The 12,248-nt window shown below is 42.1% G+C and overlaps 1 protein-coding gene across 3 annotated transcripts in view; it reads left to right on the top strand.

Moving 5' to 3' along the window:
* The window catches only part of LOC127000245 (probable glutamate receptor), a 188,175-nt gene that overhangs the window by 109,024 nt on the left and 66,903 nt on the right, over positions 1–12,248 (top strand). For all 3 annotated transcript variants that reach the window (XM_050863697.1, XM_050863694.1, XM_050863695.1), the window contains 2 exons: positions 8,368–8,582; positions 9,733–9,858. In XM_050863697.1, the coding sequence (XP_050719654.1) occupies positions 8,368–8,582; positions 9,733–9,858 (341 nt within the window). The remainder of the gene's footprint in view (positions 1–8,367; positions 8,583–9,732; positions 9,859–12,248) is intronic.

The following is a 12,248-nucleotide window of genomic DNA, read 5'->3' as shown; positions in this document are numbered from 1 at the left end:
TCACATTCAAAAATAGACTAGATAAATTCATGGACAGCGATATTAGGTGGGATTAGATACACGGGAGCTTAGGGTCAAAGGAGCTGCCTCGTACAGGCCTACCGGGCTCTTGCAGACTCCTGCGTTCTTATGTTCTTATGTTCTTATTTCCTAGAGGCCTACGTCACAGCCGTACGTTTGAGCTGGTAGTAGTATAGTATTTAAGAAACGGGGAAATGCAAGAAATAGGACATTTAAATTTTTTTTTTTTCCCACGTAAACAATCGTCACATGCTCTATGTTGTTCCTTTAAAGTTTCATATAGTGAATGTAATATTATAAGATGCTAAAGATGTATGTATTATGATTTAAATTAGAAATATGAAATATGTATAATACTTGCTGCCGGGAGCGTACGATATGTTTAGCAGCAGTGTAAACAACCTACCGCGCTCTAATTGGAGGGAGTCGAGGAACAGAGGAATGCATCGTGTTGAAGCAGCGGCGTGCCAGGGAGGATTGTTGAGTGGCAAAATTTTCAACACTATCTTCCACCACAACTATAAAATTTTGAGAGCATGACTCCATGCCAGACTTGTTTAACTTTTCTTTTCTTGCATGACGGAAATATTTACCCAAGAGGCCGCACTGATGCATTTCTATTAACCACAGGATGGAGTTTTGTAGGACATATCGAAGAATGCTCTTATTTTGCCAACGGTGTTCATTACAACGACAGGAATAATACAGCACTCAGATTTTTTGGTGTAAACATGATAGTGTCCATTACAACTCGTATATTTTGCTAGTTTGGTACAGAAAAATGTCAATTAAGCCTCGCTGGACCCCAGCTGGCCGCAGGCTTGGCTCTGGCAGAGGTTCCAGCAGGGCCACCAGATGACAGGTCCAGCTCAGTGAAGGACCCAATTAAACTTCAATATAATAGTGATACTATTGTTAATAATAATGTGACGCTCCATGGTTGCCGAAGTCCTGGTGGATACGGCGCGTCGGTAAGGTAAGCTGATTATTCTCGTTGTTTTATTTATTGGTAAACAAGAGAAAATATAAATGCTGTCCGGCAGCCTCTCCTCATCCAAAACCGTTCTTGAAGAAAGCCCTGCGAAATCAAACAAATTTTAAAATTCTATTTACCTTACAATATTTGCTGAGTACCTGCCGTGGGTGTATCAGTGTCGCCTTCGGCGAAATTCATCAAAAACATTAAGGCGTCAGGACCGACCGGGCATCTCGACAACCCCACCCTCAACACTAAGAGGTCCGTGAGGTCACCGGCTTCCGCTCCCAGCATATTATACTCCGCCCTCAAGTGACTGCTGGTTGTTGTTTACATAGATTTACATAGAAAATCAGACCACACAGACCCCATGGTCCAGACTTGGTGGTCTGTCCTTAAACCTAAGTGATTTTACATTAATCAGAAGACCCCAAAACGTTGCATTTCTACTCTAGTTGATATTAAATTGAAGGAAGTGACGGTCGAGCTTATTTTTGAAGGAGTCAATCGTGTTACACTGGACCACTGATGGTGGAAGCTTATTCCATTCTCGCACTACAACGTTGGTGAAGAAAAATTTGGTGCAGTCTGAATTTACTTGTCTACATCTGAGTTTTACGCCATTGTTCCTCGTGCGCAAAGTGTCATCGATCATAAACAATGTTGATCTGTCTACATTCGTGAAACCATTAAGTATTTTAAAACATTCGATCAGTTTTCCTCGGAGGCGACGTTTCTCAAGAGAAAACATGTTAAGGGTAGAAAGCCTTTCTTCGTAGGATTTGTTGCGCAAGGAGGGGATCATTTTCGTTGCCCGACGCTGAACACCTTCTAATTTAGCAATATCCTTTGCATGGTGGGGGGACCAAAACTGTACCGCATATTCCAAGTGGGGTCTGACTAAACTGTTGTAGAGCGGGAGTATTACATCTTTATTCTTGAATACAAAGTTTCTTTTAATGAAGCCCAACATTCTGTTCGCTTTATTTGCTGCATCGATGCATTGCTGTGAGAATTTGAGGTTTGACGCGATTTTGATCCCCAAGTCTTTGACGCATTGAACGCTTTTGAGTTTAACGCCGCGCATTTCGTATTCGAACTTCTTATTCCTCGTTCCAACTTGAAGGACCTGGCACTTGTCTATGTTAAAGGGCATCTCCCATCTATCCGACCAAGCTGAAATTTTGTGCAAATCCTCTTGGAGGCTTTGCCTGTCTTCGTCAGTGAGAACCGAGTTACCAATCTTTGTGTCGTCTGCAAATTTACTAATGCGGTTATTGAGTCCAACATCCACGTCGTTGATGTAAATAATGAAGAGCACTGGGCCAAGGACCGAGCCCTGAGGGACGCCACTAGTGACAGGCGCCCACTCTGAGTTAAATCCGTCAATCACTACTCTTTGTTGTCTGTTGCTCAACCAATTCGCGATCCATTGGTTTACTTGACCGTCAATACCTATTTGCTTTAATTTGTAAAGTAATTTATGATGCGGGACTTTATCAAACGCTTTCTGGAAATCAAGATAGACTACGTCCAGTGATTTGGTTATGTCATAAACAGTGAAGAGGTCGTTATAAAAGGTTAATAGGTTTGATAGGCAGGATCTTTTGTTTCGGAAGCCATGTTGTGAGTCCCCAATCAATGAGTGGCTTTCAAGGTAACTCACAATTTTGTCTCTAATTATGCCCTCAAGTAGCTTACCTACAACCGAAGTTAGACTAATGGGCCTGTAATTACCTGGTACTTTTTTGTCTCCTTTCTTGAAAATCGGTGTCACGTTAGCCTTTTTCCAATCTGAAGGGACGATGCCTTGTCGCAAGGACATATTGAATACGGTTGTGAGGGAGGAGAGTATTTCGCTCTATGTTTCTTTCAGCAGAGTTGAATATACTTTGTCAGGTCCAGGACTTTTATTTGTTTTAAGTGAATGGAGAGCTTTAAGGACTTCATCGGTTGTTATTTCAAAATTAGGCAATGCATGCTCGAGATTTACAATAGTACTGGTGTTGATGGTAGCGAGAGGAAGACTGTTAGTATTAAACACCGAGGAAAAGTAATTGTTTAAGAGGTTTGCAATGTGTTGGCTGTCAGTCACTAGTGCACCGTCGCTGTTTGTTAAAGGTCCAATACCACTTTTGATCGCCTTTCTGTTGTTTATGTAACTGAAGAAAGATTTCGGATTATTTTTACAGTTGGCTGCAATATTTTCTTCATATCTACGCTTTGCCTGACCTACTAGTCTTTTTACTCGTCGCCTGGCATCATTATAAAGTCTAATGTTTTCGGGCGTGCTTTGTTCTTTCTTTAACCTGTAAAACAATTTTCTCTCATTGACTGATTGTTTAATTTCGCTATTAAACCACGGTGGGCTTTTATTAGTGTTAATTCGCTTCTCGCACAAGGGGACGAATGTGTTCTGCTGAGTGAGTAAGTGATTTTTAAGGCTTAGCCAGGCTTCCTCTACGTTGCCGTCATCTGATAGTTGTATTTCTGTTAGTTTTTGTCGGATTTCTACGAAGTTAGCTCTTTTGAAATTGGGCACCTTTACTTTATTTTCAGTCACTGATGATTGAGCTTTAATGTCGACGCGCACTAATTTATGATCGCAAGAACCGAGGTGTTCTCCTACCGTGACACTACTGACTAGGTTATCTTGGGTCGTTATAACACATAACATAACGTGTGAGATAAACCAAGACCTTGGGTGGACTGCCGCTACCAGGAGTGTGGGCAAGTCAAAGGTGATGGCCTTTAAAGCCAGGGAGTTGTGGGTAGAGGGAAACACTATTGGACGGAAGCCAATGTCGCACACGGACAAATAAAAAAGGACCCTCGCTCTCTGCCGAGATGCCTGGCGCCCAAATGTGTGACACTGGTGCGCCCATAGCAGGTACTCGGCATATAATGCAATGTAAATATTTTTTTTAAAGCTAATTTCTGCTTGATTTCACAGGTCTTTCATGCAAGAACGGTTTTGGATGAGGAGAGGCTTCCGGACATTTATATTCTCTCATTTACCAATAAATAAAACAACGAGAATGATCAGCTACAGTTTTATTAACAATAGTGGCACTTATTAAATTGAAGTGTAATTGTTACAAGTCCCAAAGAAACACAGGTAATTTACGATAGTTAAAAGAATAGCTCAAGCTTCGTGAGCCCTGTGACCCTATCGCTGGTGACACCTGCTAAGAATAAATATACTCCATTCCCCTTATCGTTATTGCCATTCGCTTAACTCGAAGCAATAACCAACTGTCCTTTAAGCTTGAACTTGCTACAGGCCATCTATTTCACCTAAGGCTATTGCCATTCTCGAAGCACTATGCAAGTGTCTTTTAAACTTATACTTGCAACCGGTCATCTCTTTCACTTAAAGCTACTGCCGTTCTCGAAGCAGTATAACCAAACTATCTTTTAAGCGTATATACTTGCAACAGTTTGTCTACTCAGCGTTATTGCCTGCCAGATAACGAAGCAAATAACCTACTATAGTCACACCGACCTTAAGTGGCGAGAGGGATCCCCCCCCCCCCCCCCCACACACACACACACTCAGAACACATGGGATTGGCTATTGGTGGGTGCGCCTTGGCCAATGGGAAGGCGTGAGAAAGTCTTTTTTTCCTACTCTGGCTTTTGTTTCTGTTCCCTATTCCGGGTGGTATTGTGGTTTCCCTGCTCATCCTTGTTACTCTGATTCTCTCTCTCTCTCTCTCTCTCAGCCACGTCCTTTACGACTCTCAGCCACGTCCTTCCATCCCGCCCGTGTAAATAGACACCATACACCGCAACAGACTCGTAACATTGAACCCTCCAGTACCTCTATTACCAAGCTTCAAGATAACCTAAGAGTCCTTAGTTTCAATGCGCGTAGCCTAAGAAACAAATTTGATGAACTGCGATGTCTTGCTCTGACAGAAAACTTTGACGTAATTGCTATAACCGAAACATTTATCGACACCACTAATATTGATTTAAGTTCCGAATACAACATAGATGGCTACAGATTCTTCAACAATGATCGTGTAAACCGTAGAGGGGTGGTGTCGCCCTTTTTGTCAAAAGCTACTTGCAACCTACTGACAAAACACCAAGAAACAGTAACGTTGAACATTTGTGCGTGCGAGTAAACATTGCAAAAGTCAATTTAAATATATCTGTCACTTACAGGCCTCCGGGGCAATCACTTGATGGCGATCTTGAAATGTACAGCGTCTTAAGGCAGTCACTTAATAACAGCGACTCACTGATACTAGGAGACTTTAACCTCCCCCATATCGACTGGGCGACACTGTCGGGTACAGAAGGTGAGTCCCATAGAATGACCGAATTTCTAGAGGAAAATTATCTAAACCAAATGGTTTCTGAACCAACTCGACAAAATAACATACTTGACCTTGTTATAGCGACCCAAGATAACCTAGTCAGTAATGTCACGGTAGGAGAACACCTCGGTTCCTGCGATCATAAACTAGTGCGCGTTGACATTAGAGCTCAAACATCGGTGACTGAAAATAAAGTTAAGGTGCCCAATTTCAAAAGAGCCAACTTCGTAGAAATCCGACGAAAACTAATAGATATGCAACTATCAGATGACGGCAATGCAGAGGACGCCTGGCTAAACTTTAAAAATCACTTACTCACTCAGCAGGACACATTTGTCCCCTTGTGCGAGAAGCGAATTAACACTAATAAAAGTCCACCTTGGTTTAATAGCGAAATTAAACACTCAGTCAAGGAGAGAAAATTGTCTTACAGGTTAAAGAAAGACCAAAGCACGCCAGAAAACATTAGACTTTACAATGATGCAAGGCGACGAGTAAAAAGATTAGTGCATCAGGCAAAGCGTAGATATGAAGAAAATATTGCAGCCAACTGTAAAAATAATCCGAAATCCTTCTTCAGTTACATAAACAACAGAAAGGCGATCAGAAGTGGAATTGGACCTTTAACAAACAGCGACGGTGCACTAGTGACTGACAGCCAACACGTTGCAAACCTATTAAATAATTACTTTTCCTCGGTGTTTAATAATAACAGTCCTCCCACCACCACCACCAACACCAGTACTAATGTAAATCCCGAGCATGCATTGTCTAACTTTGAAATAAAACCCGATGAAGTCCTTAAAGCCCTCAAATCACTTAAAACAAATAAAAGTCCTGGACCTGATAAAGTATATCCAACTCTGCTGAAAGAAACAAAGAGCGAAATACTCTCCCCCCTCACAACCGTATTCAATATGTCCTTGCGACAAGGCATTGTCCCTTCAGATTGGAAAAAGGCTAACGTGACACCGATTTTTAATTACAGGCCCATTAGTCTAACTTCGGTTGTAGGTAAGCTACTTGAGGGCATAATTAGAGACAAAATTGTGAGTTACCTTGAAAGCCACTCATTAATTGGGGACTCACAACATGGCTTCCGAAACAAAAGATCCTGCCTATCAAATCTATTAACCTTTTATAACGACCTCTTCACTGTTTATGACGTAACCAAATCACTGGACGTAGTCTATCTTGATTTCCAGAAAACGTTTGATAAAGTCCCGCATCATAAATTACTTTACAAATTAAAGCAAATAGGTATTGACGGTCAGGTAAACCAATGGATCGCGAATTGGTTGAGCAACAGACAACAAAGAGTAGTGATTGACGGATTTAACTCAGAGTGGGCGCCGGTCACTAGTGGCGTCCCTCAGGGCTCGGTTCTTGGCCCAGTGCTCTTCATTATTTACATCAACGACGTGGATGTTGGACTCAATAACCGCATTAGTAAATTTGCAGACGACACAAAGATTGGTAACTCGGTTCTCACTGACGAAGACAGGCAAAGCCTCCAAGAGGATTTGCACAAAATTTCAGCTTGGTCGGATAGATGGGAGATGCCCTTTAACGTAGACAAGTGCCAGGTCCTTCAAGTTGGAACGAGGAATAAGAAGTTTGATTACGAAATGCGCGGTGTTAAACTCAAAAGCGTTCAATGCGTCAAAGACTTGGGGGTCAAAATCGCGTCAAACCTCAAATTCTCACAGCAATGCATCGATGCAGCAAATAAAGCGAACAGAATGTTGGGCTTCATTAAAAGAAACTTTTTATTTAAAAATAAAGATGTAATACTCCCGCTCTACAACAGTTTAGTCAGACCCCACTTGGAATATGCGGTACAGTTTTGGTCTCCCCACCATGCAAAGGATATTGCTAAATTAGAAGGTGTTCAGCGTCGGGCAACGAAAATGATCCCTTCCTTGCGCAACAAATCCTACGAAGAAAGGCTTTCTACCCTTAACATGTTTTCTCTTGAGAAACGTCGCCTCCGAGGAAAACTGATCGAATGTTTTAAAATACTTAATGGTTTCACGAATGTAGACAGATCAACATTGTTTATGATCGATGACACTTTGCGCACGAGGAACAATGGCGTAAAACTCAGATGTAGACAAGTAAATTCAGACTGCACCAAATTTTTCTTCACCAACGTTGTAGTGCGAGAATGGAATAAGCTTCCACCATCAGTGGTCCAGTGTAACACGATTGACTCCTTCAAAAATAAGCTCGACCGTCACTTCCTTCAATTTAATATCAACTAGAGTAGAAATGCAACGTTTTGGGGTCTTCTGATTAATGTAAAATCACTTAGGTTTAAGGACAGACCACCAAGTCTGGACCATGGGGTCTGTGTGGTCTGATTTTCTATGTAAATCTATGTAAATCTCTCTCTCTCTCTCTCTCTCTCACACACACACACACACACACACACACACACACACACACACACACACCTTCAATAATCTTTTCCTCCTTCTCCTCCTTTGCTGCTGCCCTAATTAACCTTTATCATCTCTTAATCCTTTCATTAAGCCTCAGGTCAAGGCATTAACAGCTTAGGTTTGACCTTCCGAAGAGTGACGGGAACTGTACGTCTCGTGACATCTGACTCGTGCATCAGTTTTCGAAAAGTGTTTATCAACAAATTTCAGAAATTGTTCTAGTTTTCTTTTGGATGTTTTTCATCGCAGGCGACAGAGCGTCCATTTATGATAAAGACTGAACGTCTCAGAACACAACTCTGACAGTACTTGACCACGTAATACATGATCAATGAAAGCGCTCCCATCCATCCACAACAGTCATGCTGTCAGTAAACCAATCAGCAGCACGGGGCTGTCAGGCTCCAGGTGGATCCTCCTAAAACGGGAGGGACTCTCGCCACTTAAGGCCGGAATGACTATAATGTTTCACATAGTGCTTTTCATTCTCCTACTCATGCTAATATAATACACTTCCTTCGGTTCTCATGTAAGACTGGCCTATACAGAGACGTCCTCCATATTCACTCACACCTTTTCCTTCCCTTCCCTCCGCCAGCTAACAGACAGCCGCAGACAAGCCCCATGAGGATGCTGGCGGCCTGGTGGTGGGTCTTCTGCGTGGTGGTTATCGCCTCCTACAGCAGCAAACTCATCTCCTCCCTCACCGTCCGCTTCACCGAGCCGCCAGTCAAGTCGCTGAAGGACCTGGTGGAGTCCCGCAAGCTCCTGTGGACCTACCTGGCAAACTCAGCGATGGAAGAGGTGTTCAAGGTATCACTGTGGCGTCTGGTTACTATGTCCACTCTCGGGTGATAGTTTTCCAGTGTGTATAGACTGGTTCAGTTTTGCGTTAAATTATGGCTCTTTCTCACGTACGGCATTGAGTATAAGGAAGGTTCTTATTTGCATCAATAGAAACAGGTTAAGGGCATAAAAACAAAAAAACATAATCCACGGTAATGTTAGTTTAAGGTAATAGTATTAACAACGCTCTTCAGGTGAAGGTTATTTTTCGTGGCGCCGATCTTTCCAAATCCATGTGTTAGGTTATGACCCATTTTCCACGCACGGCATTGCCTATGAGAAGTGCAGTAGTAGAGTATAGAAGTTTGAGCATAAAAGCGCATTCAGGAGCGTGTGAAATCACTCTTCCCTTGATGTACTAATGGCGCTGTAAGAGGCGCTGGTTTTGCTCCTCTGAATATGCATTGTGAACTTATATCTGTGAACTCGAAGTCTGGAGTTCCTTGCCACGTTTCAAGAGTTTAAGAATGAGATTGGCGTAATTATCAGTTTTGAGCAGTGCTTGTGCTAAGGTGAAATTTTGTGTCAGTTTTCAACACTATATATAAGCACACGATTAAGGTGGATTTATGTCTCCATTTGAACTCTTTGCACACTGTTATGGTAAAATTGCGAGTGTTTTGAGCTCAACATTCTGTAAGGGCGAAATTGTGCCAGTTTTGAACTCTATACACACTTACAGGCTATAATTGCATGTGTTTTGAGCTCTCAACACGCAGTTAAGGTAGATTGCTGTGCCAGTTTTGATCTATGCACAATGCCGAGGTAATATTGCGTGTCAGCTTTCAGCGCTAGACACACAGACACATGAGTGAGATTAATGAATAATGCGTCAATTTCCAGCATCAGGCAGCGTCATACACATATTAAACAGGCCCGTAATTTTGGCAGATTTCTGGAGGGGGCTAGAGGGCATCATAGGTTCGTGAGGTGGGAGGGGAGAGGGTGGCGAGCAAAGCGAGCATGCGCATTTTGAGGATTTTTATTTTTTATTTTTTTATAAGCACTTCTAGGGTCATTTTGAGGCCGATATAAGAAACATTGCGGAATGTAATACTTCCCCTCTCCACCCACCCACCCGAAATTACGGCCCTGCTAAAGGAAAAAATGTCGCCAGTTTTCAGCGCCCGACACCCTCTTCGGCAAGGTGGGTCAGCTGCACAAGGAGCGGCCAGGGATGCTCGTCTACAGCTTCGAGGAGGGCGTGGCGGCGGTGCGCTCCAAGAAGTTCGCCTACTTCGAGGTGAGGGAGGCGGAGGCGAGAAGTTTGTTGTGTAGTGTTACTTTGGGTTTGCAGTGTTAGATGCAAACCTCAGGCCGTTGATGATTACAATAGCAGTAAAGGAAATGTAAAGCAGCAACAACAACAACAATAATAATAATTACAATAATAATAATAATAATAATAATAATAATAATAATAATAATAATAATAATAATAATAATAATAATAATAATAATAATAATAATAATAATAATAATAATAAAAGAATATTATTTAGCAAAAAAAATAAGACATTATTAGTTGTTGTTATTATTATTATTATTATTATTATTATTATTATTATTATTATTATTATTATTATCATTATTATTTTTAGTTGTAGTAATAATAGTAGTGGTGGTAGCAGTAGTAGCGCAAGAAGGGAGACTTCGTCTGTATCCGACACGATGAGGTGAGGGATCTGACAGCCAGCATGCTTGGGGAGGTATGCCAAGAAGTCACTACCGAGCCAGCACTGCTCCCCCTGATGGTGAACACCTTAGATACAGGACGGCCAATACTTTACACGAGGCAAGGGTTGATGCAACTGCCCTTGGATTCTGGGTGTTCAGAAAGAGGGCATTCATGGACATCCACATATTCAACCCGATGGCTGCCTGTTACCATGAGCTGCCCCTGGAAGCCACCCACCAAAGGAATGAGCAGGAGAAGATGAGGGCATACAGTGAAAGAGTCCAACATGTGGATCAGGGTAGCTTCACCCCCCTAGTCTTCACTACATCCGGCGGGATGGGGCCCAGAGCCCGATGCTTCTACACACGACTTGCGGAACTGATCTCAGAAAAGAAGCATCAGCCAAGGAGCCACGTTGTCGCCTGGATGAGGTGTCGCCTTTCGTTCTCCCTGCTCAGGTCGGCCATCCTATGTCTCAGGGGCACCAGACACTCTGGCCCAAAAGCCACCAACATCTCCAATATGGACTATGGGGCCGCAGTGGTGGAGAGTGACATCAGGGTGGGTCGGGAGTGACATGAGTAGGGAAGGAAAGGGAGATCTATAGACGTATTAGAAGATAAGGTGTTATGTATAGTTTTAGTGCTAAGTAGTATTAGTGATATGGTTGGATGCCACAGTCATCAGTGAACAGATTTGGGGCTAATGACCTCCAATTTATGGAGCCCTCCATGATTATGTGTCGGGAAAAATAAACATGGGTTGAGGTATCTTTTATATGTAGTAAAATAAAATTTAAAAAGTAGAAGAAGTAGTAGTAGTACAGCAATAATAGTAGTAGTTGTTGTGAAGCTAACCACACTTATAAAATAGTTTTTTCCCTTATTTTGAGTTCAACTAAAGTTGATGTGTTCGGAGCCATGGACCAGACAGGCATCATGACCCTTCGCACCGAGTCCAAGTGAATGTACAAATACAGGTGTCTTGCCAGGCTTCATGTGTGTTCCTGGCCTGGCCACAACGTCCCCTCCTTCAGGATTGTAACTTTATATTGCCATTATATCACGTAAATTCTGGGATTGGCAATCCCTGAGTTTCTCTACTGCCTTGACTCAAGAATTATACAACAATGGAGTAGTTGTAGAAATGTAGTAATAGTTGTAGTAGTTTGATGTTTTCTCCCCTGATCCATACATTCCCTAACACATAATATAATCCTCACAGCTCTCAAAACCCAGCTCTTTCTTGTTAGCATATTTCAAGTATATCATAGCCTTCATGCCAAATCTACAAACGTACTCCTACGCTGTCGTGTGTGTGTGTGTGTGTGTGTCATGTCCAACAATACTTATAGTATATAATAGTCATAGTATGTCAAGGGGAGTGTTACACAGGTCCTCTGTGCAGCCCGGGGTCCTCCTTCTAAATGGCTTACTATTCGTAAGTTCCAGTGGTGGGTATGGTTCCGCTAATTCACTAATTAGCTGCTTAACGTTTTCGCTAACTTTGGAAACAGTTAGCGGACCAATTAACTCCCGCTAAATGTAGTTCCCCCTTTGCTATCTTTAAGTCCACTAAAAAATTCATACAAGTTTGTTCTTATCTTTCTACACTGCTATTGCAAGTTCATATATAAAGCATATATAAAGTGTTAAATTTAATTTGTTTATTTGTGTACACTTCATCATCATCTGATTTCGGCATGCTATACCGTTATGGAAAGCTCTATGTCTAAGCTACAACATATTGAAATTTCAGGTCACTAGGTCTGTTTTTAAGGGTTTTAGAGCCAAAATACTTAACCGAAGTTAGTGGATTACCAGTTAGCGAAGCTAACTTTTCAGTTAGCGGTGCCCACCACTGGTAAGTTCTATAAGCAAACAGTGGCAAAGTAAGCTTGTGGTGTCACCTGTAAGAAGCTGTTTTTTTGCTTATCTATCTATCTATATCTCCAA

Source organism: Eriocheir sinensis, chromosome 18, assembly GCF_024679095.1.
Source record: "Eriocheir sinensis breed Jianghai 21 chromosome 18, ASM2467909v1, whole genome shotgun sequence".
Taxonomy (NCBI): domain Eukaryota; kingdom Metazoa; phylum Arthropoda; class Malacostraca; order Decapoda; family Varunidae; genus Eriocheir; species Eriocheir sinensis.
This window is presented reverse-complemented; position numbering and strand designations above follow the sequence as displayed.